The following is a 24,221-nucleotide window of genomic DNA, read 5'->3' as shown; positions in this document are numbered from 1 at the left end:
AATGATTCTGCATGACACCCTAAACTACATAGAGTTGCAAAGAAACTTAGTCATTGGCTAAATAAAATACAAATGATTTGTAACATTAAGTATTTTATTTTCCAAAAAAAANAAAAAAAAAAAAAAAAAAAAAAAAAAAAAAAAAAAAAAGAGGCCACAAAGGCCACAGAGGCACAAGCGAGAACAAGAACAGCTAAGTGGCCCCTTGTCCATCCGCCGCGCTTAGTAATATCCGCCCGCTCTCAACGGATTATTCGAGGCTACTCTCTTTAACTGCTCACCAAAACCAGCTTCCATTTCCCCTCAGATCTCTCTCATTCAGATCTTCGTCCTCAAATTCATACATTCCGCTTGCAAATCTTCTGCATACCAATCTCGAAATGCAGTCCTCAATCTCCCTCTCAATCTCCTCCTCTTCATTGGCCCCACTCAGATCAAATTCCGCCACTGATTTCGCTCATTTCGCCCCTATCAATCTCCGTTTCTGCGGCCTCAGGCGCGAGGCCTTGGGATTTTCATCCCTCAAACACTCTGATTCGAAGAGAGTTCACATCTCAGCTGGTTCGAGTTCCAGGCGGAAGGTCTTTGCTGCTCTCTCCGGCAATGGAAGTCCCTCCAAATTTGACTACGATTTGCTCATTATTGGAGCTGGTGTTGGTGGTCATGGAGCAGCGCTTCACGCTGTCGAGAAGGTAGTAAAAGAAGCTATGGTACCTCGTTTCTTTCACTTCTTGACGAAACTTTTGGAGCTCGAGTGTGGTTGTTAACCGAGATCGTTTTTGTTCACTACATTTAAGGCTCGTTTGACCGAAAAGGGTTTCCAAATGTAGCTCGACTATGTTTTTTGTTGCCAGTTCAAATTATACAGTCATTGTAGTCATTATCATTTTTTGTCTCTTTAATACAGTCATTATCATTTTATTTCTGACCAATGGCAATATGGTAAATGATTTTAGCCGAAATTTAAATATTTGGGTAATGTTCATGATATATGACTTAAATCCAGTTTGTGCATCTGACTGGCACTAGTAACGATCGTTCATATTGTCGTTCAGGAGATAATACGACATGGATATAATTCTCTAGAATGCTGTTCTTGCAGGGTCTGAAAACTGCCATTGTAGAGGGAGACGTGGTGGGAGGAACATGCGTGAACAGAGGATGTGTTCCTTCTAAAGCTCTTCTGGCTGTAAGTGGAAGGATGCGTGAACTTCAGAATGAACATCACCTGAAGGCCTTGGGTTTGCAGGTATCGAGTTTATGGAATCAGAGATCTTGAACTTAGAATTACATATAGCATTTTCAATCCTTACCGATAACAAGTTTTGTGCTTGATTATTGTTTTGTTGATTGGAGTCGATCAACTACTATTATTCTTCTGACTTCTTTCCATTCTTTATTTTAACTCATGTGTAGGTATCAGCTGCTGGATACGATAGACAAGGAGTGGCTGATCATGCCAATAATCTTGCTTCAAAAATTCGTAATAACTTGACCAACTCGATGAAAGCGCTTGGAGTGGATATACTGACAGGCGTCGGTACAATTTTGGTAGGTTTACTTGTGTGTTCATGAAGAGAGTTTCTTTCTTTGGTAGCTTTAGATGAATTTATGGTATCGATCCTCATGTACCCTATCAATTTGTAACATCTTGAGAATTGAGATATTAACCCCACGATCTATTTGATAAAATTGTTGGTTATTGTCTTCTTGAGTCTTGAACCTGATCCCTTAACTCATGTCACTTATTGGATTTTTAGGGTCCTCAAAAGGTGCAGATTGGTTCTTCTGACAAAATAGTTACTGCAAAAGACATAATCATTGCTACTGGTTCTGTCCCATTTGTTCCCAAGGGCATTGAAGTTGATGGTAAACATCAATCGTCCTCCTTTTCTCATCCATATAACTTGTGCAAAGCATATCAATTGTTTTAGTTCTCGAAATCTTGTGAATACAAAGCCTTCTCGAAATCTTGTGAATACAAAGCCATGCGAGAGTCACAAATTTGAATGAAGTTGTTTATGCTTGACTTTTCAGTCATTGGTTTATTATGACGTGACTACTTAAAGTTACACCAGATAAGGTCAGAAATTTCCAATTAAAATTCTCAACCTCATTTATGGAGGTGGTAAATGTTAATTTTATATCATCATTGGATGTGTAGCATAAATGTCCTTTAAACAAAGTCTTAAATTTTAAGATATGAAACTGTAGCATAATGTTAGATTTGTTTTTAAAGTTAACAGTTGGAACTAAGAATGCAGTCTGCCTCATTGATTTTTGTTAATTTTGTGTTAAAGTTTGGTCGAGTGAGATGGTGGAGTGAACTTCTTTCTTTCGTAGAGAGATTAATTTTCTCAATGGCTTTAGTCAAGAATTTGTAGTTAGGTGCCCCACTTTGCTTTTGGGTTGGAACTTTTCTCAGAGTTTGGTCAAAGTTGGTGCATTTAGATATAACTTGGAATTGTTGACTTTAGCTAATTATATGAGCACTTGTAAAGATGCTTGAAGTATTATATATGTTTGGCTAGGATATTAATGCTGTTTGTTGACTGTATTACCCTGCAAGTTAAGATTTCAGAACTTTCTACTCATTGAACATAATTCCTCTACAACAAAAGTGATTAATGAATAAGTATTTAAACAAAAGTGGATAATTCCTCTAATTTTTATCAATGAAGTGGATATATATATATTTTTTGGTAAAAAGGGGACAGTTTTACTTGAAAATTTCATTTTATATATGCCATTACAGCACTTCACAATCCTCACATTCTTTTAGTGCCAAGTCATCTCATTGGACACATTTTCTTGTAGGAATTAATCCTTTTTTGTTGGTTTAATTTTATTTTCTTACAATTTAATTGAATTTTTGTTATTTTACTTATTATTTTTATTTGTAGGAATTAATGCTTAATTGATGGTTTATACAGGGAAGACTGTTATTACCAGTGACCATGCACTAAAACTGGAATTTGTTCCTGAGTGGATCGCCATTGTTGGGAGTGGCTATATTGGTCTTGAGTTCAGCGATGTGTACACTGCCCTAGGAAGTGAGGTTGGTCTTCCTCTCTACAGATTAGAAGACCTAATTCCCATAGTGTTTTAACTTGTATGTATTTGTTGCTTGGTTACGTGATCATGTACAAATCAAGGCAGTGCTTGAAGCTCTTCTAAACCTGTTACTTTAATTTTTTTGGTTGAATATTTGTTGCTGTATCTTAATTCATGTACTGTTCTCTGGCAAATGTGTCACAGTTGAGTTTTTGGATCTAAACAATTAAGTACATAAATTGGCTGAAATTTAATAGTTTCAGGACATTGCTTAAATATTCTAGAAGGCGACATAATCCTTTCAGGCCTGAGATTAAGGAGGAAAATCACAACAATGTTGGTAACTTTTTGATTGGCATTCTGATGAGGCTGTCCTTATAACATGAGTTTGGACCAAACTATGTTGAATTAAATTTGCTACAAGCATTTTTATCCAACTCTTATAGGAAAAGTGAAGCTTAGAAGAAAGGAATAAGCTTTCTTCTGTAATAGAGATGCTCTAACAAAGCCTAGTGGGCATGGAGAAAGGGATCTTTTGGATGTCAAACAAAAATAGAAGGGTCTAAACATTAACAAACCTTTTCTTTCAAAGGACATCAAGGTATTTAAAACGTATAGGAATACAAAGACCGATGCAGGGAGTGTCTTTCAATCTATTACAATTTATAGTGAACCATGTAATTCTTCACTTATTTTTAAAAGGGAATAAGTAATGATTAATATATCTTGTAATGTAGTTCATCATAATTGCTATTCTTTGCAGGTTACCTTTATTGAGGCGCTTGATCAGCTTATGCCTGGTTTTGATCCTGAGATCGGAAAATTGGCCCAGAGGGTTCTAATAAATCCACGAAAAATTGACTATCATACTGGAGTATTTGCATCTAAGGTTATGCATAGTTTTATCCTTCAGCATCTAAGACTTTTTTCCCCTTTTGTTTTGAATATTTTTTTAAATTGGCTCGTGTTTTCTTTGTTCTTATAAAGATTACTCCAGCAAAGGATGGGAAGCCAGTTACTATAGAGCTTATAGATGCAAAGACTAAGGAACTTAAAGATACTTTAGAGGTAACTCACATTTTTGGTAGCTGTCTTTACTGAAGTTTCCTTTTATTATGATGATGCTCAAATGGGAATACTGCTTTACATAGTTTTCCCAAGTATTCATGGCTCTGGGGATAATAAAGGGGAGATGAGAAAACTAACATTAATCTTGAACTCCATCGCACTGCAAGAATAAATGCTGTTATCTGTTGTAAAGGCATTGGTTGCTTTGTTGATGCTATCTTGAAATATTAAGCCTTCTTTCCCCTTGCCGCAGGTAGATGCAGCATTGATTGCAACTGGAAGGGCCCCATTCACCAACGGCCTTGGATTAGAGAATGTATGCCTCCTCATACACTAATTTCATATAGATCATCTCTAGCGGTTCACTAATATAATAGTCAACTTCAATTTTTTTAAAATTTATTTGCAGATCAATGTGGCCACACAACGTGGTTTCATTCCTGTTGACGAGCGCATGAGAGTGATTGACGCAAATGGAAAAATGGTACGTAATACAAGAAATTTACTTCGGCTAACCTTTCATTTTTACCACTATAATCATAGTTGGTACGTATTTTACATGCTAGGTTCCTCATGTGTACTGCATAGGCGATGCAAATGGGAAGATGATGCTTGCTCATGCAGCCAGCGCACAAGGCATTTCAGGTAAGTAGTTGCCAACCAATCGTTATCTTTTCCATAAACTCCAACTAAACAATTAACCATTTAAAACCAACCTTTTGACAGTGGTTGAACAAGTTACTGGAAGGGATCACGTGCTCAATCATTTAAGCATCCCTGCAGCTTGTTTCACTCATCCCGAAATTAGTATGGTTGGACTAACTGAGGTAAAAATATAATCATCATGGAAGCTTTTTGTGATCTGCATCATTAATCGTTATTGATTATGTTATATTACGTTTGTTCGTTTCGTTAGGTTAACAGTGAGCACAGTATTCTTGCGTTTACATCTTATCAAGCCTTTTCCCCTATTTGTTCACTTGTACTTTCAAGTTTCAGTATCTAAAGATCAACTAAATGCATTATTATTGCAGCCTCAAGCCAGGGAGAAAGCCCAGAAGGAGGGATTTGAAGTAAGTGTTGCCAAGACAAGTTTTAAGGCGAACACAAAGGCCCTTGCAGAAAACGAAGGAGAGGGGCTAGCCAAGGTTACATTTCTGCAACCTCTAATCACACCTTTCTTCAATGATATACGTTGATGATGGTTTTCAGTTGGTGATAATTCCATTATTTTCACCTCATCCAGCTAATATATAGACCCGATAATGGAGAGATACTTGGAGTTCATATTTTCGGATTGCACGCTGCAGATCTGATCCACGAAGCATCAAACGCAATAGCACTAGGAACACGCATTCAGGTAAGTTTCACTGTGAAAATCAATATCCTTTTGTGTGCCAGGACTGATATGGAATGCAAACCCCGCCTCCCAGAAGAATACATAATCCTGTCTGAACTCCTTAAATGTATAACGATTAGGTTAACAAATCTGCTTTAATTGATAAGAAAAAACGCCTACGAACAAATAGTCTTCGAGTTGCACAATTTTCTCAAAGCCCGACTCATATTTGACTCCCAATATGTTGATGCAGGATATTAAATTAGCGGTTCATGCACATCCAACCCTATCCGAGGTGCTCGATGAACTATTTAAATCAGCTAAGGTCAGCTTAACATTTTGCTAGATCATATGCTTAACCTACAAGTCTGGTTCTAATGATTTCCTTTTCAATATCAAGCGTGTCAATGGAATTCAGCTCATGCATATACATACAATAGTTTTCATTTCTGTTCACTGAATTACACAATCTCCGTTCACTGAATGAGTTGCTCAATTTCAGACACTAAAAAGTTTATCCTCCCCCTGGTTCTTTTGATATCTTTATTTGATACAAAAATGCCTTTTCAACAGGTCGAAGCTCATGTTCCGAGCGCAGTAAGTGAACCGATTGCAGTGTAAGCTTCTCCGACGCCCAAAGCCTTCTTTTTGAAGATTTTTGCTTTTGTTAGGGAGTTCAGAGAAACTACACGATTTCTAGATGGAGGAGTGACCAGCAGGAACATCACAAAACTGGAAGAAACAACCAAGTGTTTAGAGAATTAGCAGACGTCGTTCGGTTGGTTTGGTCCAAAATATTTTAGTATCTCTGTCATTCTTATATTATTGATTTAATCCCATGCCTTACAAATGGAACAGAAATCTGCAACTGCTTCTTTTAGATGTGTTTTTGCTTGTGATTTTGGACAAATAATTTAGAAATACGAAGCCATATTAGTCAAGAATGGTAGCTGACAGACATTTAGACTTTGGTTCACTTCTTTTTTCTTCGATTTAGCTTGGAATCGAACCTCCAATCTTACAAATGATATCTCTAATAAATATCTTATTTACTAAATTATGCTCGAGTGGACACATTTCTTTTTCATTGTATATGTTCTTTTCTAGGCAAGTCCATTCTTATAACGACATCAGGAGAAGACATTAACATTTTGTGTAAAAACAAAGGCAGGCTTCAAATCATCTTCTGCAAAAACCACATCTGAACATGGTATATAATATATAGCTTACGTTCAAATTGTCCTTTTTGCTTCGGAAAAAATGAAATAGCATATGAATTATCAAAGGGTTTTTAAATCAGCTTCTACCTCAAAATCCACAACTGATAATTTAAATATTATTGTAAGGATATATTTTTCATATATAATCTTTTAAGAAATATCTATTTAAATCCTAGATAGACACTTACAACCTTCGTTTCACAATTAGCTTATAAATGACATTAATGTAACAAATATAAGACAACTAATTGATCCTATAACAGAGTAAAGCGGACAGTAAAGTAGACTTGTGTGCCGCACTCACTTCCTAGCAACAAGTGGTTAAGCCTACTCACTTCCTAGCAACAAGTGGTTAAGCCTATTCGTTCTCTAGTAACAAGTGAGTTAAGCCTACTCACTTCCTAGCAACAAGTGGTTAAGCCTATTCGTTCTCTAGTAACAAGTGAGTTAAGCCTATTCATTCTCGTGTCGCCTATGTGACGTAGGGCAGAGAGATTTCAAAAGAGTTTTTGATAGCAAGATTTGAGAAATTGAAATAGGTATTATATGAAAATGTAAGCCAAAGGCAACTTTTAGAAAGCAAAATTTGAGAAATTGAAATTGAGAAATTGAAATTGATATTATATCAAAATTAATTTGATTAGGACCAAACAAATTAAATTTGTTGTCTTTTTTTGCTTGCAATTTATACTTCCGGCATCATCTAAACATCATAACCTAATATCTGAGTAGATTGGATAAAAAAAAAAATATCAATCCCAAATCCAATAACGTAGATTGCTGGTGCTGGTTACATATAAAGGCATAAAAATCTTAATAACGTAGCCTAACATTTTCATAACTATGATCTCACATTTCGATTCGAATGAGAATCAAAGAAGGCCAAGAACATTCAATCCAAGTTATGAAGCATACAAAAAAGAAGAGAACAGTCGAGCCAAATGAACTTGGAAAAAGAATATCCCATTGGCAAAGATAAAAAAACATTCAATCATAAAAGACAGCTCTAATGGCATTGAATCATAAGAGATTTCATGTCTAAATTTGTGAAGCTGGTTTTTAATGAACAGAGGCAGGGATTGAGGCCCAGTAATCTAAATCTACAAGTCAAATGCTTTCCAGCAAGATTGACAGCATAAGATAATAGAAATCAGTAAACCCAGAAAGAAGATAATGTCGATGGCACAAATTGATTATGTATGAAGATGTAGCCTTAGAAATGCAAATCTGATAATGAATTGTCGTAATCAGGCATCAGAAGCAGCGCTTTCCACATTGAAATGGAATTCGCTACAACCAGGTCAGAATTACAAGACTAGTGAACAAAAGAAGAGCAAAAACAAAAGATTCAATAGAAGCAAACTTATATCATAAAAACCCTAAACTTGCCGGCTTCATGGCGTTCTACTTTACTCTTCCTCACTGCCGGTTTCACCACTCTTATTGTTGTGTTTCTTCGCGTACCTCTGGTTTCTAAGGAACTTCGGATCCATCTAAACACAGATCAACGAGATAAAGAATTAAAACTATTCTGCAGAAGCATCCTATAAAGCAAAACAATCGATTGAACAAGAACAGAAATGATTCCATCAGTAAATCTCATACTCCTTTGGTGGAAGTGTGACGATGCTTCCTTGGCTTCTTGATGCCGTTCCTATGGGCTTTGCGGGACTGATTGTGCGCTGTGTGATTCTTCGACTTCGCCATCTCTGAACGAAAAAGAAGGTGAAATCAGAAAACTGATATGCCCAGAAATCGATAGAAAGAGAGAATTTGAACAAACCTTAATCTGTGGTAGCGGCAAATGCTATGGCTTCCGTCGCTCAGTTAATCGTGTTGCCCTAATTTAGTGTTATGGGCAGCTCAAATTGGGCTTGCCTCCAAATTATAATGGGCCTGGTTTTGGGCCAATAGCTCCTACAGGGAAACGAGATGTGTTAAATGGGCCCAAAGAAATTAATATTTTAAATTGTCCAAAAAAATGTTTAGATTTTATGGAAATGGTCATAAAACATTGTAAAAAAAATGAAAAAAATGAACATTCAGTCTCACACCAATGGAGATAGTATTTTTTTATTATAAACCTATGAACATTCCCTAAATTACTTTTATCCAACATATATATTAGTAGATATTAATTCGAACATATATATTAGTAGATATTAATTCGTGAGTGTTTAACAAATGACGTTTCAAATATAAAATTGATCTATATATTGAGTTTAAAGAAAAAACATTTCAATCAATTTGCAAACATTGGATTTTAGGAGATTTGTAAATCTTTCATCTTCGAAACTTGTTAATCTTCCATCTCGAACAAAACACTTTAGCTCAAGCTTATGGAGAAGAGCACAGATTGAAAGTCGCATTCTTCAAAAATATTTGTTTGGTACATCTTATGCATTAAAATCGAGCCACATATAATCTTATATTTCACACAAATGATTTGAATCCAATTAAAAACACTATATCATAGTTTAAACCACATACCATTCAAAATTTCACTGATAACCTATGGTTTTTCATATAATAATAAACCATTAGCTACTAGAGTTTATGAGAGAAATCCCTCAACTATTATCTTTTCTGTCGTGCTGAGAGTAAATGTCACAACCTCCATTTTTCTGATTTTTCATTTTTGAATTAAAAATGATCTATTATTAGATTAAATTAAAGCGCCCTCTGGAAATGATTTTGAAGAACATTTTTTTCGGTTGATTTTAAGGTTATTTTCTACCTAATATCTTGAATTCTTAACTAAGTTGTTCTTGTTTTTTTAGTATTCAAAACTTTGGCTTCCACCTTTTTGGAAATATAACAAAATAAAGAAATCGATCCGTATAGAAATCAACTAGAAATAGTGTTTATAATTTTAATTAAGAACAGCGTAAATTGTTATGGAAGAGAATGCCAATAGCACAAACAAGTACGAAGACATAATCAATCACTAAAAATTTGAAAACGCAAAGAACAGGTAATCGAACATTGAAAGAAACAGGACTCGCTACATTAAAGTGAAAGTTCCTACACTGGTGATAACCAAAAAGAGAATAAATAACAATATCAAAAAGGTTCAATCGAAGCAAACCAAAAACTCAACTGCATGGCGTTCTATTTTACTCTTCTTCAGTACCGGTTTCACCACTCTTATTGTTGTGTTTCTTCGCGTACCTCTGGTTCCTAAGGAACTTCGGATCCATCTATTGAACAACAACAGAAATGATTCCATCAGTAATTCTATAAAGAAAAACATCGATTGAACAAGAACAGAAATGATTCCATCAGTAAATCTCATACTCCTTTGGTGGAAGTGTAGCGATGCTTCCTCGGTTTCTTGATGCCGTTCCTATGTGCTTTGCGGGACTGATTATGCGCTGTGTGATTCTTCGACTTCGCCATCTCTGAACAAAAATAACACGAGAGTGAAATCAGGAAACTGATGCTATGCCGATCTTCGTTACAGAAGAATTTGATAGAAACGAGAGGATTTGAACAAACCCTAGACTCCGCGGTGGCCGAAAATGCAGTGATTTCCTGAGTTTCCTTTGCCTTGAGTAATCGTGTTGACCTATTTCAATGTTGTGGGCGGCTGAACATGGGCTTGGGCCCAAATTCTTACTATATTTATTTTCTAAATGGACGGGCTTGGCCCACATTCTCACTGTATTTACTTTCTAAATGGATGGGCTTGGCCCACATTCTCACTGTATTTACTTTCTAAATGGATGGGCTTGGCCCATATTACTGTATTACTTTCTAAATGGATGGGCTTGGCCCACAGTTACTGTATTTACTTTCTAAATGATGGGCCCACATTCTTACCGTATTTTCTAAATGGGCTTGGTCCTTGGGCTAAAAAGAAAGAAAATGGTTTTGGGCTTGGCCCACATTCTCGATGCGTCGGCTCGGCTCGGCTCGGCTTCAGTTTCAGGCTCCATTTTTACTTCGTCGGATTGTTTCTAGGGTTTTACGACGACTTGAGCTCGGGATTGGTCTTGGGCTAGGGCTCGGGCTTGGGGTCGAGCTTGGGTTTCGTCTTGGGCTCAGGCTTGGTCTTGCGCACGGGCTTGGATTTGGGCTTAGACTTGGGCTCGGGCTAGGCCTTGGACTTAGGCTCGGACTTTGACATGGGCTGGGACTGGGGCTTGGACTTGGGCTTGGACTTGGACATGGTCTTGGGCTTGGGCTTGGGCTTGGGCTTGTACTTGGACATGGGCTGGGCTTGGACTTGGACTTGGAATAAATTAAAGATTGGAATAATCTGAATCGATCTGTCCCGTAGAAATCTGTCGGTTAGAAGTTCGTTTATAATATGTATTTTTTAAATAAGCTTTTTTTTAATATTATATAAATAATAAATAATTGAATAATGTAATGTAAATTATTAAAAAAATTATCACTAAAATAAAAATAGACCTTTTTATTATTTATTATTTATTATTTATTATTTATTATTTTTTTATCAAAGCAATTATTTAAATTGTCTAATGTTTTATATGTGTATATATATCTGCCTGCACATAACAGTTGTAACGGAAAATCCTTTTTATTTTTATTTTTATTTTCATTTAAAAAGTAAAACCATTTTGTCAAATGGCGTCCTCAGATCTCCATCGCTCCTTTGAATCTCCGTTCGTCTTCATTCCACTCTCTGCGACGCCAACTATTCTCCGGTGAATTTTTCGCCTTCATTCTCACGGATTAGCAATCGGCGGTTATGTTTCTCGTCGATTGGTTCTACGGCGTCTTAGCATCGCTCGGTCTCTGGCAAAAAGAGGCCAAAATTCTCTTCCTCGGCCTCGATAATGCCGGCAAAACCACTCTCCTTCACATGTTGAAGGACGAGGTGAGTTTCATTTCTTTATCTTGCTCTGTAGTTGGATTTTACTCCTGATTATTGAAATCTTTTAAGGAATAATTTGAATTGCGTGTAGAGATTAGTGCAACACCAGCCGACTCAACACCCGACCTCAGAGGAGTTGAGTATTGGGAAAATTAAGTTCAAGGCCTTTGATCTTGGAGGCCACCAGATCGCTCGCAGAGTCTGGAAAGATTATTATGCTAAGGTGATTTTTTTTTTTTTTTTATTGGTCAATTTCTGATTGCATTTTGTCGATATTTTGATCTTTTCAACTAGGATTAGTTTTCGTCCTCTATGATTCGTCTCAACTCAATAAGATTCTCCTCAACCACGGATATTATTAGTAATCTGCCGTTTTAAATTGGTAGCTGATTGGACCTATGATATAGATTTTGTTTATTTCTGATTTGAATTTGATGGTTGTTGGAGTTTTCTTCTTTTCAAGCCCACCAGATCCATTTTCTGTGCTTCATCGTAGGATTTAGACTTTGGTTTCCATCTCCTTCAGCTGTTGTTGTTGATGTGTTTTCAAAATCTTGAGGGAAAATTCAGAAGGGAAAGCCCGGAAGGGAAAGTTCGAAGAGGACAATATCTACTAGCGGTGGGTTTAAGCCGTTACAAATGGTATCAGAGCTAGGTTGGAGGGGGGTGGATTGTGAGATCCCACGATCCCACGTCGGTTGGAGAGTGAAACAAAGCATTTTTTACAGGGGTGTGGAAACCTCCTTCTAGTGGAGTCATTTTAAAAACCTTGAGGAGAAAGGGAAGCTCGAAAGGGAAAGCCCAAAGAGGACGATATCAGGACGTTACTTTTCATGTTTCAATGACTCCCACACTAACCTTCTCGGGTCAAGAAAGAAGAATTGAAGTTGGAGATGCATCCTATTTTATTCAGTCTCCTTCTCTCGTGAAATGAATTCTCGAGCATACTTGCCACTCAGTTGACTATGGGAGTATGGAAACACCTACTCGATTTTCCTCGAACTCCATAGCGTTCGTCAAAGACAAGCATTGACAAATTGTCTACTTTCTTCCGTACAATGCCTTTTAAGGGTGCTCTTAGATTTATGGCCTATTTGGAATGACTTGAAAATACGTTTTTAAACACTTGAAAAGTTATTCCAAACAGACTCATCAACCTACGCTGCTAGACATTATTTGTTTCCAAACGTACTAGGATTGGAAAACCTTCTCAATTACAAAATTCGTTGACATAGCTGTAAATCGTGCATTTCGATCCATTAAATCCTTCAAGGATTTCGATCCTGGCATGATGAAAACCTGAAATCATTTCGAAATTCTTTCTGCTTACTTGGTTCTTATAATATTGTGTTGCAACTATTGGAATTTGAATAATGTTTCTAATCCTGAGTTTTACAAGTTTATGGCTTCTGAAGTCCCACTCTGCTTGTGTAAATATGAGGATGTCTACAGAAAATAACTGTTACATATGTCCATGATTAGGTGGATGCAGTAGTTTACCTGGTTGATGCTTATGACAAAGAGCGATTTACCGAGTCGAAAAAGGAGCTCGATGCTCTCCTTTCGGATGAAGCGCTAGCTGATGTTCCTTTCCTCTTGCTCGGAAACAAGATCGACATCCCATATGCGGCATCCGAGGATGAGCTACGATTTCACCTGGGTTTGACCAATTTCACAACTGGCAAGGGAAAGGTTAATCTTACGCAAACTAATGTTCGACCGCTCGAGGTTTTTATGTGTAGCATTGTCCGCAAGATGGGTTATGGGGATGGCTTCAAATGGCTCTCCCAATATATCAAGTAGTATCAAAATTGGTAATTAGCATCCATTGTTCCCATATAGGTTATCGTTTGTGCTGAAAGAACTTAGTTTGAGGGAGAAAATTGTTCACAAGTTTGGCAACTTTTGTGATGGAACTAGGTTTTGTTGTCATCATATTCTCTGATTATTGTTTTTTGTGACATTATATTGCTTTAAACTCTCAATAAAGTCCGTAGATCAATGAGTTCGAGAAGATACATACTGTAATGAGTTTTGAGTTCGAGAAAACTCAGATCCATATCTTTAACTATTCATAGTATATACCGATGTTGTCTAAACTCAAGTAAACTCTGATCCCATGTCTTTAACTATTTATAGTATATACTCGATGTTGTCTGAGCTCGAGAAAACTCAAGTCTTATGTCTTTAACTATTCATAATATATACCGATGTTGTTTGAGCTCAAGTAAACTCAAGTCTCATGTCTTTAACTATTCATAGTATATACCGATGTTGTCTGACCTCGAAATTCCCATATCTTTAACGGTTCATAGTACATAATGCTAATCACTACCTCAATCATTGAAATCCCTAAAATTCAAATCATCAAATGAAAGCTTATCTAATTCCAGCTGCAATATAGATGACAATCAAAGTTTATACGCTAGGATTTGCACACAAACTTCAATGGAAGGTTTAACTCAGCATTGCTGCATCACTCCAATGGGACCTATATCATAAAAATTACATATTTTACCAATTCCGTGGACAAAAGAAAGGCCATCGAATTCCATGAAACAGTTTTGTAGAAGTAAAAAGCAAAAATCAGACTGAACTATATTCATATATAACTACATGTACAGGCTACAAGCATCTCCTACCAAAAACATTTGCTATGACACAGGACAGTAGTTCTTACCCATCTAAAAAGTTCATCCCGTCGTCGACTAACGAGTATTGGCACCGGTCATTCCTCGTGTATGCCTGAGCTAAGGAAACTCCTGTTTTTAACCATTAATCACTGCCACAATCATAGGACTTTTCACAGACTTGTGCTTTCAGCCATTCAGTTTCATATCAGGATGTGAAAGCTCTTCATATTCCAACTGAAATAGCTCAAAAAGAAAACAAAATCAAAATTTAAACGACCTGAACTTACACAGGAAACTTCAATGAGAGGATTGTAACTCACCGCTGCTTCAGCATGGGTTAACTTCATCCGACGATACTCCTCTTGTACTTTCTTTGATCGGAACATAGCCTGAACCCGAATAACAGCTCTCTCAACTCGCTCTTCTGCTTGTTTTTGAGATACGCGGTAGAAGTCCTCTTCCATGCCAGTTTCCTGATCTTCTGTCACTTCAGCTGGTGCAACTTGAAGTCCACGAAAACCTTTTCTCTTAAGACGCCAGCGCAGTATAGCTTTCTCAACAATTCCTACCGACCAAACGATCTTGCGATACTGTCTTCGCACTTGGAAGCCTCTAAATGCAGCCTAGGAGAATAGAAAAATATTGGTAGTCATCTTCCTGAACTGCTCATTTTTAACATAACTCTAGCACGCATGTCAGTTCAATAATAGTTGCATGAAATTTTTTTATCACTTCACAACAATCACCAGGTACAAATAAATCACACTGTATTTGGCACGCTTTTTTTTTTTTTTTTTTTTTTTAAAAAAAAGCAATTAAATTTCTTTTAGAGAAAACATTTGACTACTTTTTTTCTTCCAAAAATGCTTATATGATAGGGATGAAAACACTTTCTTTTTAGGCATGCCAAACACACACACGAAGAATAACACTATTCAAATCTCCTCAAGCAGAAACGATAAACTTGGCCGATCAAAAAACTGAGGGTATAGGCTTACTTGAATCCTAATAGTTTGACGACGCATATTAAGGAAGTCTTTGCGGATCTTCCACGTGCGGAATCTGTATTGAATACGCGCAGCAGCTGCCATTTTTTTTCGTGTTTCAAAGTTGCGGAAGGCATGTTGAATTTTCATGGCCGCAATAATACCACGTGCTTCAGCTTCAGGGGTGGAGAGTTCAATTGCGTCAGTCCTTTGCTTTAAAGAATGTTCACGGAATGCTGCTTGTATGCGTGCTGCTGCATCAGCTGCTGTCCGATAAGCTGCTAACGTTTCTTTCATATACATCTGCTCCTCACTGACGCTATCAAAGTTCGTGGTATCGGGTATTGTACTAGTTTCCAATGAGCCACTAACATTTCCAGCCAAGCTCATGTCTTCAAAATGCGATACCAAAGCCTTTTCAGAAAGATAAGCAGCTAAGCCATTAAAACCATTCATGGATGCAAGATCTGCTGCTGTATATCCCAGAGGATTCTTTGATGTGGGATCAGTGATCAAGCTTGGCTTCGCCCCCACAGATAAAAGAGCAGCTACCATCCTCTCCCTACACAATAAATAAATGGGGCCAAATAGGTGAGAAGTGCCAACCAGTATAAGTCAACTTAAAAAAAAAAAATCTATGTTTGATTAAATACCAAAACACTGGAAATTCCCAATCAGCAACACAAAATCAACCTCTCTGTCAGGTTCAAGGTATTGTAAAATAATTATAATTAAGATAGATGATGATTGAAGATAAATATGTTCATATGCATGAAAGGTTGACTTAACTGAACACTTAGAATCAACAACCTCAATGTGGGAGTATTTGTTAACCTAGGAATCTGATAACCCTAAGTAATTGATGCAACCCCATGAACAATCAAGGATATTAAACGAATACTTATTTGCATGTCGGGAACTCTCCAATTAAATGGTCGTCAATTGGCCAGAGGGTATTGGATGAAACTGAAAAACTTGACCATTTTTTCTATCAATTTGACAAATAACATTGTACCTTCCATAATAAGCTGCCCAGTGAAGAGCTGTCCATCCAGATTTATCTCGAAAGTTTATAGATAAACCAGACCAGACAAATAGATGTACAGCCCAGGTATATCCCAATATGGCACACAAATGGATTACTCCTTGACCATTTACATCAAACTCAGTGCTTTTCTTTGAGCCTTCAGCAACTCTTTCTATCAGCCAGTCCCTCAACCTGCTTCTCAATATCATCTCAAGAACACCCTCTCTTGCATGTGGAATTGGAGTTTTATTTTCTGTAACTGATTTTAACAAATAAATCCAACCATCAGAAATGCCAGAAGTTTTGACAGCTAGTTTCTTGGCCTCATTCAGGGCAGTGGGTGACAATTTAGTCGACATGATGCTCAGGCTCTTGGATGTAGAGAACATCAGATGAGCAAGCCGCATCTGAACTTGAAACTCCTCCCACTTGAGGATCTGTTCTGAAGTAACTTCAGGCACTTGTAAAAGTGGTGCACGATACTCAAAATTCAGAACTTGACTAATAGGTTTGTGACCATCTAAGCTCAGGTATAAATGTACAAGTCCCGGTGAATGTGGTTCTACCAGACAGCGATAAACTCCAGGTTGAACAAAATCAGCATTAATACTAGTATCACCACAAACAACAGATATATTGGATTTTGCTAGATGTACGTACTCATCAGAAAAATATCCAATGATTACAATCTGCAAAAAGTACAAAGAATGCCATTAGTATCTTTGCAAGTTGTAAGCAAATTAGCAGCAAGATGGTGTATTCCACCATTCTGACTTTAACACGCTAAAGTGAAAACGCGCCATATCAACAGAGAAAAAGTTAACCATCCAAGGGTCATGTTCACTGTACTGATCATGAAAAGATCATATTGTCAATCTTTTCAAAGTTCATGTAATGAATTGGTAAGGATCGACCATATTTATTAAAATAAATTCCCACAAAAACAACTGCACTTCACGTTTATAATGTTGATCAGTCACGTTCACAATACTGATCATGGGAGGAAAACATACCCAACAACAGCGGACAATAGCTAAGTTTTCAAATGTTGGCATTCCATCAACAAAATTCATAAACCTATTGTACTAAATTAGAGATGAATACTGTCTAAATATTCAAAAGGATAAATGGGAAATGGCCGAACCAGCCTAGCGGACACTCAAAACTATGTGGATTCACAGGGAAGAGTAATACTGCAAGTACCATTTAACTACTCAAAGGAAGTGCCTATTATTTAGAAAAGAGGAAACAAATTCAAAAGCCCTTCAAACTGTAAATTGCTTGAAAAAAATCACACTAACAGATCTCAAAACCCAAGGATGTCTCCATGTTAAATTCACTTGGTCTACTACAACGATTTAAGAAAGAAAGTTCACTTCACCTAATACAGAAATGTAATGGGACTAATTAAGAGTAGCTACACAAAAGAGGTCAATCATAGACTTTCTTTTTGTAATAGAATTCTAAACTTAATTTAAACAACAAAAAATTAAAAAGAAAGCGTGTTCTCGAATTGCAATGGCTAGCAAAAAGTAGAATTGACAAAACCAATAAAAAAAATTAGCAAATAGCAGTAATAGGTTATATAATCAGATAACAAAACTAGTTTGACACTTCCACAAACTCATAAATGATAATGTTTCTTTTCTCTGTTCCTTGTTGCAGCAAATGCTCAATCCATCCAGTATCAATGTATTTCTACAGGTAAACTTATAGCTTACAGTTTAAGGCTTTGATTTATCACCTCTAAAAAATTTATTAACAAAATATGGGTCCATATTGGTATATGTTAAATAGTTTATTAGGATTAAAGGCAAAGATTGTAACAGACTCTTGTGCGAAGTTTAAATATGAAACAGGATGGTTAAAAGATTACCAACCAAATAAAACATGGACCAAACTAGGATTTAAACCTAATAATAATACTAATAACAATAATAATAGTGTAACATAAAAGGGAATGCTTTCCTTGCCTGCACGAGAAGAAATAGAAAAAAGCCCAATAAACACCGTAATATGATGGTGATATAATGTCAAATAAGTAAAGAAAATGTGAAAAGTTGGTACTAGTAAAAGAGAGAACCTTCGTTTTTTCTGTTGAAAAGGCCCACGCAGGTGAGACCTCAGTTATGTTAAAAATTTGCTCCACTGAAGATTGATGGTGATATAATGTCGAATCACAATAGGAATTGTGAACAGATGAAATGGACGGCTCAATAGCAGGATCAATGACTGAACCAGGCGAGTCAGTGATGACTTCATTTATCCATTGTCCTAAGCTGTCCTGACTTTGCAATCCATTATTTAACAAATTGTCCAACGAATTAATTGGAATGGATTCCCTACTCTCAACATTCAAATTCGTTTGACCACCCATTAATGACATATTCACACTTCCTATGCTGTTGGCACTCCCAGTTGACTCAACTGGATTATTAAATGAAGTTATCACCCCGAAGATCTTGTTGGCCACCTGCAAGGATGGACCATAAGAGTCCATAATCCATATATAAGGAAATAACCACTAGAGAAGAAGAAAATTTAAGCACCTGTATAAAATTGTGCAGAAAGAAAGATGTTCAACATAAGTAGCAGATTGCTTGATAAAAAATATTATCAAGTAATGAAGCAAAATAAACTTGACCATAATTAGCTATCAGCTTTCTTTATCACTTATAAATAAGAGGAGAAAAGTGAAGCAAGTTATACCTCCCATCCGCTTGGTCATGGAGTCAGACCGAGCAGTGAAGAGTAACATGCTCCGATAAATGGAATAAGAAAAGGAGGAAGGCAAGGGAACAAACAGAAATCAAAATTCCAAATAGTAATTTATTCTACTCACATTTATTGGGACTTGGTTCTGTTGGTCAAAGCATGAAAGTTTGTCTGGTGAATGAGAAGGAAAGAGTTAAAGAATTAGTAATCTAGCCATTCACTATCCAATTCGGCAGTTGTTTTTGCCTCATTCAGAATTTTTACTTCGTTACCTTCTTTAGTCATAGCAGGTTTGAGAGGCTCGTTCATCACAAGAAGTTCATCCCACTCAAGTGTGTTGATCTCATGAAGCCGTTGTTCATGAGCCATGACTGTTGTAGTGTCACTAGGCTCTGTTCATTACCATGTAAAAAAATAAAAATAAAAACTTTTGTCTCGACCAGAAGTTTCTTAAAGTAAGTGAATTCACCACAGTTTCTTCAGTTACAAGTACTCTGAAGCACATGCTTGATAATCAATCACTTTCCTGTTTGGTTCTAATATTTCAAAAATGATTTTATCTAGTTAAAAGTGCTCTTTTGGATTACTAGTATTTATTGAATAAGTATTTCTATAATTAACCATCTAGAATATAACCGATCAGTATAAAAAAGAATAAAATAAGCAAGGACAGTGTGTGCATAGAGAGATTAATTTGAGAGTGCATGAGTAGAAAGAGAGTGCTAAAAGGAACTGTATTTGAGGTGAGAAATTAGACAGAAAATATGTGTGTAGTAAAAAAAATAATGAGAAAAGGGCATGGAAATCAGTGAGAGAGTGTGCGCAAGACGAAGGTAATGGGAGAGTGTGTTCTGGGAAATCAGTTACATAAAGCGTGTAAAAGAAAGCTAGTAAGAGCAACAGAGTACAGAGAAGTTAGTAAAAGAAAGTGTGTGAGATTGAAATGATGCTTCAGGCCAATGTTAACTGCTTCTTTGAAAATCAATTCCAGTGCTTTTTTTAAAAGAAAAAATTATATCTCATTTGAAGTTCAACACAATTAGAAAATCATTTTGGTCATCAATCATATAAGTTCTATTTGGTATGACATCTGGATTCTATTTCTTGTTTTCAGTAATCACTAAAGTATTTGCTCACTAAACACAGCAAACAAGACTACCAAATAAACTTTAAACGCAACAGAAAGTTGTAAATATGAACTACATGTTTGCTCAATTAAAGTGTAAAGAAGAAATATTAGAAAAGAATNTTTTTTTTTTTTTTTTTTTTTTTTTTTGACAGGTTCAGCCAGTATCACCTGACAATTCATTTCCACCAACAGAATAGACATGAGTAGCCCTGGAATCAAGTTCTTCCGATAAAAGCCAAGGAGTTGATGGGTTAGAGACAGAACCAGAATTTGAATTCATCGACGTGGATGGAGAACTCTGCCACTAGCAGCAGTAGGAAGTTAGTACGGCAAATTTTTCTCAATACAGAAGACTAAATGGAAGAAGTTGTTCATGAAGTGTTCCAATGCATGCTATAGAAATATCACGAGCATAATGTTAGGAAGCTTTAACCATACGCTATAAAGAACTACAGAGCTGATTCATATGATATGAAGACTGATTATCGGACGAATATTTTCCCATCAAATAGTGTCACGATCATTGTCTTTTCCATTCCAGGAAAAATTTATGCATATCAGAACAAAGAGAATCCTTGTCACTCGAAGCACCATATAGCACTCTACATCTAGGTGGTGCCTTAATTTTTGAAAATTAAGTCAGAGTAACAAAATTGGTACATAAATTACAATGGCATTTAGAGTAGCACTAACAGAAACTTAAAGGCAATAATCATGATGAAAGTTGAATTCTTAAAATGTAAAAGAGTAGTAGGAAACACATGTATTCAATGGTTGACTTTATCCTCAACAAATATTGGATTAAATCATCGAAATACAACACAAACATGTAATTTTCCAGTTTTTGAATGGAGAAGAGAGAGTGAGAGAGATGCATGCACGACTGCTATATGGTGCCAGACTACAAGAAAAAAAAATTAAAGAAACATAAGATAACACTATTTTGAATGAAAATAATAATAGCCATGGAGGAATAATCAGCCAATCTTAAATAGATGAAGTAGTCCAAATGATAGAGGCTCATCTCATGATAATATTTCAATAGCTGCAGATGCATTATGCTGAAACTAACCTCTTTTGTTTCGCGGTAATGAACAAGGACAATGTGTTCAAGAGACCTAAACAAAAAGCATCAACAAATCATCAACTAAACAAATATGACATACTACACAGCCACAGTTTGATTTTATTTTTCTTTGCCAGTGGCATTATTGGGATAAACCCACTAAAACAACTGGTGGCAACCAATATACCAATGTAAGTTCAACAATAACATACTTATCAAGGAGCCAATAACATCGACGAACAAAGGTTGGGTTATCAAGGCCATGGGCATAGTATACATGTATCCTTTCTACATTACCAACCTGCCAAAGAAAAAGAAAAAAAATTTATCAAAACAGCGTTTTTCCTTGGTGATTAATGCTATAACAGAAGAACAATTACCATAAATCTAAACACAGTTAATACTAGACATTGACCAACCAATAGACTCGAGAAAAGACTAGTAATAAATTGAATTATTTTAAATGATATCCAACAACTTCCCTTCACATTGTGGAATCGTATGGTGGTTGATTAATGAGACATAGCTAGTAGACAAGATATATGAAATGAAGATGATAACTGAGAAAATTGAAAAGATCTACGAAATAAAATTGTAGGGGTTTGAATTTATATATTTTTTCACTCGTATAGACTCTAGACTCAAATGCTTAAGCTGATTAACTACATTCAGTTTAACTATTTAATATATTCTATATCCAAACAGACATGATTATACAACTATACTTCGAATAAGCTTTGGAGAATATTGGCAGAAACAATAGAAATTACTTCAAATTTGTGGAGAAAAAGGACATATAAATTATATTATAGAAAAAGAGCATCTAATTATTTATACAGAAACACACGAACCCACATATATCAATGGTAATGCTGAAGGTAATGGAAGTAACCTAACTCATAAACCCCTTCCTCATATCTGACCAAATTCTTTCACAATATGCAAAAGCATCGAGCTATTTAAGCATTGGTCACTCCAAAAATTTAAAGACGTCAAGCTAGTATATATCACCAAAAGACAAATTCCAATAGTCCATTTGGAACTAATTGATGACTTCAACGTTAAAAGAGTCGCGACTTACTTCCTCACCTGCCACCACTAAGTCTAGGACAACATATTTTTATCAGATCTTCAGATAATCTTTAAGAGTGTTGTGTTCCTTGTTTAAACATTTCAAAGGGGGGAGATTGAATTAACCATATGCCATAAATGCAACCATCTGAGTCAGAAAAATGTATATGTAAAGAATGAAAACAGATCTGAGGTCTCCACCAGCTTTTCAATTATGAAATAGTGCCCAATAAAACAAGACATGCTCACTTTTAGGTGTTCATGAGCTTCTTTTACTGTCTTTCCATCCTTTTTTTTCTTCCAATTATGTCCATCTTTGCGAAAATTCCTAAGCATCTTGCGATCAAATAGTACAATGGTTCCACCTGTTGCGCATTTCCAACATTAGATTTCTGAGACATCACTGCCTACACCCAGTTTTCTATATTACTCAATATCGAAATATAAATGTGATTATCATGCAAAATGCAAGGAAGACTTATAATTGAATATGATATAACTTGCATCAGACATTAAACAGTAAAATTCTTTTAGTACAATTTATTACTAGTAAAATAGAGTTGGAAGGAGTTGCAGAGAACAATCTCGCGAAATTACTTTTGGGCAAGTTCACTGGCTTGACATGGATGACAAAATATTTGTAGTTACATAGTATTGCATGGATTTCATTTGGACGAAGCCATCTTGCACTTGCTTCCTCCCTGATGTTTTTAACATCCAAATCTGTTCACAGAAGAGAAAACAACTGATGAATTCATAAACTAGCATTTTTGCAACGCAGATAACATATACTAAATGTGAACAATTAAAGATAATTACAATAATTGTTCAAAGTAGTTCATTAATTTGTCGATAAAGCTTCAAGTCCTGCCCGATAAAGGTTATTAGGATCCCCTTGTTGTTTGGAGGTGATGATTCTGCCAATGGCCACTATGTTCTTTACCTGTCTAGTCTCTGGGCATGTTTAACCTAAAATGATAGTTTTTACTTACCTTGAAACACTTTTAACTGTTTTTCTATGATTTCTCTCATGCCCCTAGCAGGGTATATGTCGAACTCAAAAATCAAAACTCAAATGTTTCCCAGATTTGACTTCAGAAATTTCGAGTATTTCCTTCTTTCTCGTCTAAACTTAAAGCATTCTGGGAAGATCAATTCTTCGCCCTCTCTATTATCCTTCTGGTTGATGATTATTGTGCTGTATTTGCACATATTACTTCGGACTTAAATAATTAAGCTCTAGCAATCAAATACACATGCCTAATTCTACTGAACTCACACATGACGAAAATTTTAACCCAAACCGAAACAATTGTTCAATGAAAAAAAATACGAATTCCATAAACAGTAGCATGTAGCCATTAAGCATAGCAGTTAGCAGTACGTTGATTTTGCTTTTGTCAATCAACTCACTCAAAACTAAGAAACAATAAAAAGTCCTCCTAAGCAAAGTCTAGCTGACACACAGAAGTTTCAAAAAAAACTCCATCGCAGTTCAGGAGCGCAAAACTTCAACGCCTATATGCCGACAGCCATTCAAAAAGCTACACAATCAGAACATGTAAACAGGCTACGATCACGACAGTACCTTGCAATGTATGGAAGCCATGAATCTCTGAGCCAACAAGGCTTCCTTGAACATCATCTTTCATGGAAAGAGACATCGATGATTCCTATTAGAAGCTGAACCTCAACAAAAATGCATCGGATTTTCAAAACATGAACCTGCGAGCAAACAATACTGAAGAGTATGATACAAAGCGGCAGAATCAAGCAGAGGCGATCAGTGCAGATTACCTGATTACGGACAGAATTTGATTTGGGACCGAAATAGATGGAAGAATTCGCAGCACAATTATAGTCTTCTTTTTGACTCCCTGTTCTCTCTCTCTATACAGGAACTCAGCAATAGACGGTGGCTGCCGTCTACCTGGGTCGGGCTGGCGGGGCCTTGCCTTATTTTTAGTCCTTTCTTTTTATCTTTCTTTCTTCTTAGGGAAATGTATTTATTTTTAATTCTATATTATTAATTTTCATATCTATTAATAGATATAATTCGAATAATTAATC

The 24,221-nt window shown here is 36.1% G+C and overlaps 5 protein-coding genes across 8 annotated transcripts; 2 read left to right on the top strand and 3 right to left on the bottom strand.

The window, feature by feature from the left end:
- Positions 1-191: 191 nt before the first annotated feature.
- LOC111807385 (dihydrolipoyl dehydrogenase 2, chloroplastic-like) lies at positions 192-6,431 on the top strand. Its single transcript, XM_023693096.1, has 15 exons — positions 192-692; positions 1,103-1,249; positions 1,417-1,551; positions 1,761-1,869; positions 2,934-3,058; positions 3,818-3,943; positions 4,042-4,122; positions 4,376-4,438; positions 4,532-4,606; positions 4,689-4,767; positions 4,849-4,949; positions 5,157-5,270; positions 5,369-5,482; positions 5,715-5,786; positions 6,035-6,431. Exons 1-15 carry the CDS (start codon positions 381-383, stop codon positions 6,080-6,082), a joined length of 1,701 nt encoding a protein of 566 aa, XP_023548864.1. The 5' UTR covers positions 192-380; the 3' UTR covers positions 6,083-6,431.
- Positions 6,432-7,847: 1,416 nt separating this feature from the next.
- Positions 7,848-8,554, bottom strand: LOC111807834 (60S ribosomal protein L29-1-like). The gene is made up of 3 exons (XM_023693717.1): positions 8,465-8,554; positions 8,287-8,390; positions 7,848-8,174 (listed from the first exon to the last, which is right to left on the bottom strand). The coding sequence occupies exons 2-3, from the start codon at positions 8,386-8,388 to the stop codon at positions 8,091-8,093; spliced, it is 186 nt and encodes a 61-aa protein (XP_023549485.1). The 5' UTR covers positions 8,389-8,390; positions 8,465-8,554; the 3' UTR covers positions 7,848-8,090.
- A 1,054-nt stretch (positions 8,555-9,608) lies between these two features.
- LOC111807835 (60S ribosomal protein L29-1-like) lies at positions 9,609-10,264 on the bottom strand. The gene is made up of 3 exons (XM_023693718.1): positions 10,180-10,264; positions 9,979-10,082; positions 9,609-9,881 (listed from the first exon to the last, which is right to left on the bottom strand). The coding sequence occupies exons 2-3, from the start codon at positions 10,078-10,080 to the stop codon at positions 9,798-9,800; spliced, it is 186 nt and encodes a 61-aa protein (XP_023549486.1). The 5' UTR covers positions 10,081-10,082; positions 10,180-10,264; the 3' UTR covers positions 9,609-9,797.
- Positions 10,265-11,237: 973 nt separating this feature from the next.
- Positions 11,238-13,542, top strand: LOC111806662 (GTP-binding protein SAR1A-like). Its single transcript, XM_023692040.1, has 3 exons — positions 11,238-11,527; positions 11,616-11,747; positions 13,007-13,542. Exons 1-3 carry the CDS (start codon positions 11,399-11,401, stop codon positions 13,325-13,327), a joined length of 582 nt encoding a protein of 193 aa, XP_023547808.1. The 5' UTR covers positions 11,238-11,398; the 3' UTR covers positions 13,328-13,542.
- A 198-nt stretch (positions 13,543-13,740) lies between these two features.
- Positions 13,741-24,081, bottom strand: LOC111806660 (calmodulin-binding transcription activator 5-like). Of its 4 annotated transcripts, XR_002816862.1 has the most exons (15): positions 23,949-24,080; positions 23,740-23,876; positions 22,749-22,874; positions 22,401-22,516; positions 21,293-21,381; positions 21,087-21,132; positions 20,183-20,318; positions 19,158-19,277; positions 19,013-19,056; positions 18,254-18,643; positions 16,159-16,859; positions 15,156-15,705; positions 14,478-14,780; positions 14,205-14,391; positions 13,741-14,015 (listed from the first exon to the last, which is right to left on the bottom strand). XR_002816862.1 is itself a non-coding variant. In XM_023692036.1 (14 exons), exons 2-14 carry the CDS (start codon positions 23,813-23,815, stop codon positions 14,344-14,346), a joined length of 2,745 nt encoding a protein of 914 aa, XP_023547804.1. In that variant the 5' UTR covers positions 23,816-23,876; positions 23,949-24,081; the 3' UTR covers positions 14,021-14,343. The 4 variants fall into 4 exon arrangements, 3 of the variants coding, with proteins under 3 accessions (XP_023547804.1, XP_023547806.1, XP_023547807.1); XM_023692036.1 differs by lacking the exon at positions 13,741-14,015 and having other exon boundaries at positions 14,021-14,391; positions 23,949-24,081; XM_023692038.1 differs by lacking the exon at positions 13,741-14,015 and having other exon boundaries at positions 14,021-14,391; positions 20,183-20,312; positions 23,949-24,081.
- Between the last annotated feature and the right edge of the window lie 140 nt (positions 24,082-24,221).

This window comes from Cucurbita pepo, chromosome LG12 (genome assembly GCF_002806865.2).
Source record: "Cucurbita pepo subsp. pepo cultivar mu-cu-16 chromosome LG12, ASM280686v2, whole genome shotgun sequence".
Lineage (NCBI taxonomy): Eukaryota > Viridiplantae > Streptophyta > Magnoliopsida > Cucurbitales > Cucurbitaceae > Cucurbita > Cucurbita pepo.
The sequence above is the reverse complement of the archived record's forward strand: the minus strand, read 5'-3'. Positions and strand labels throughout refer to the sequence as shown.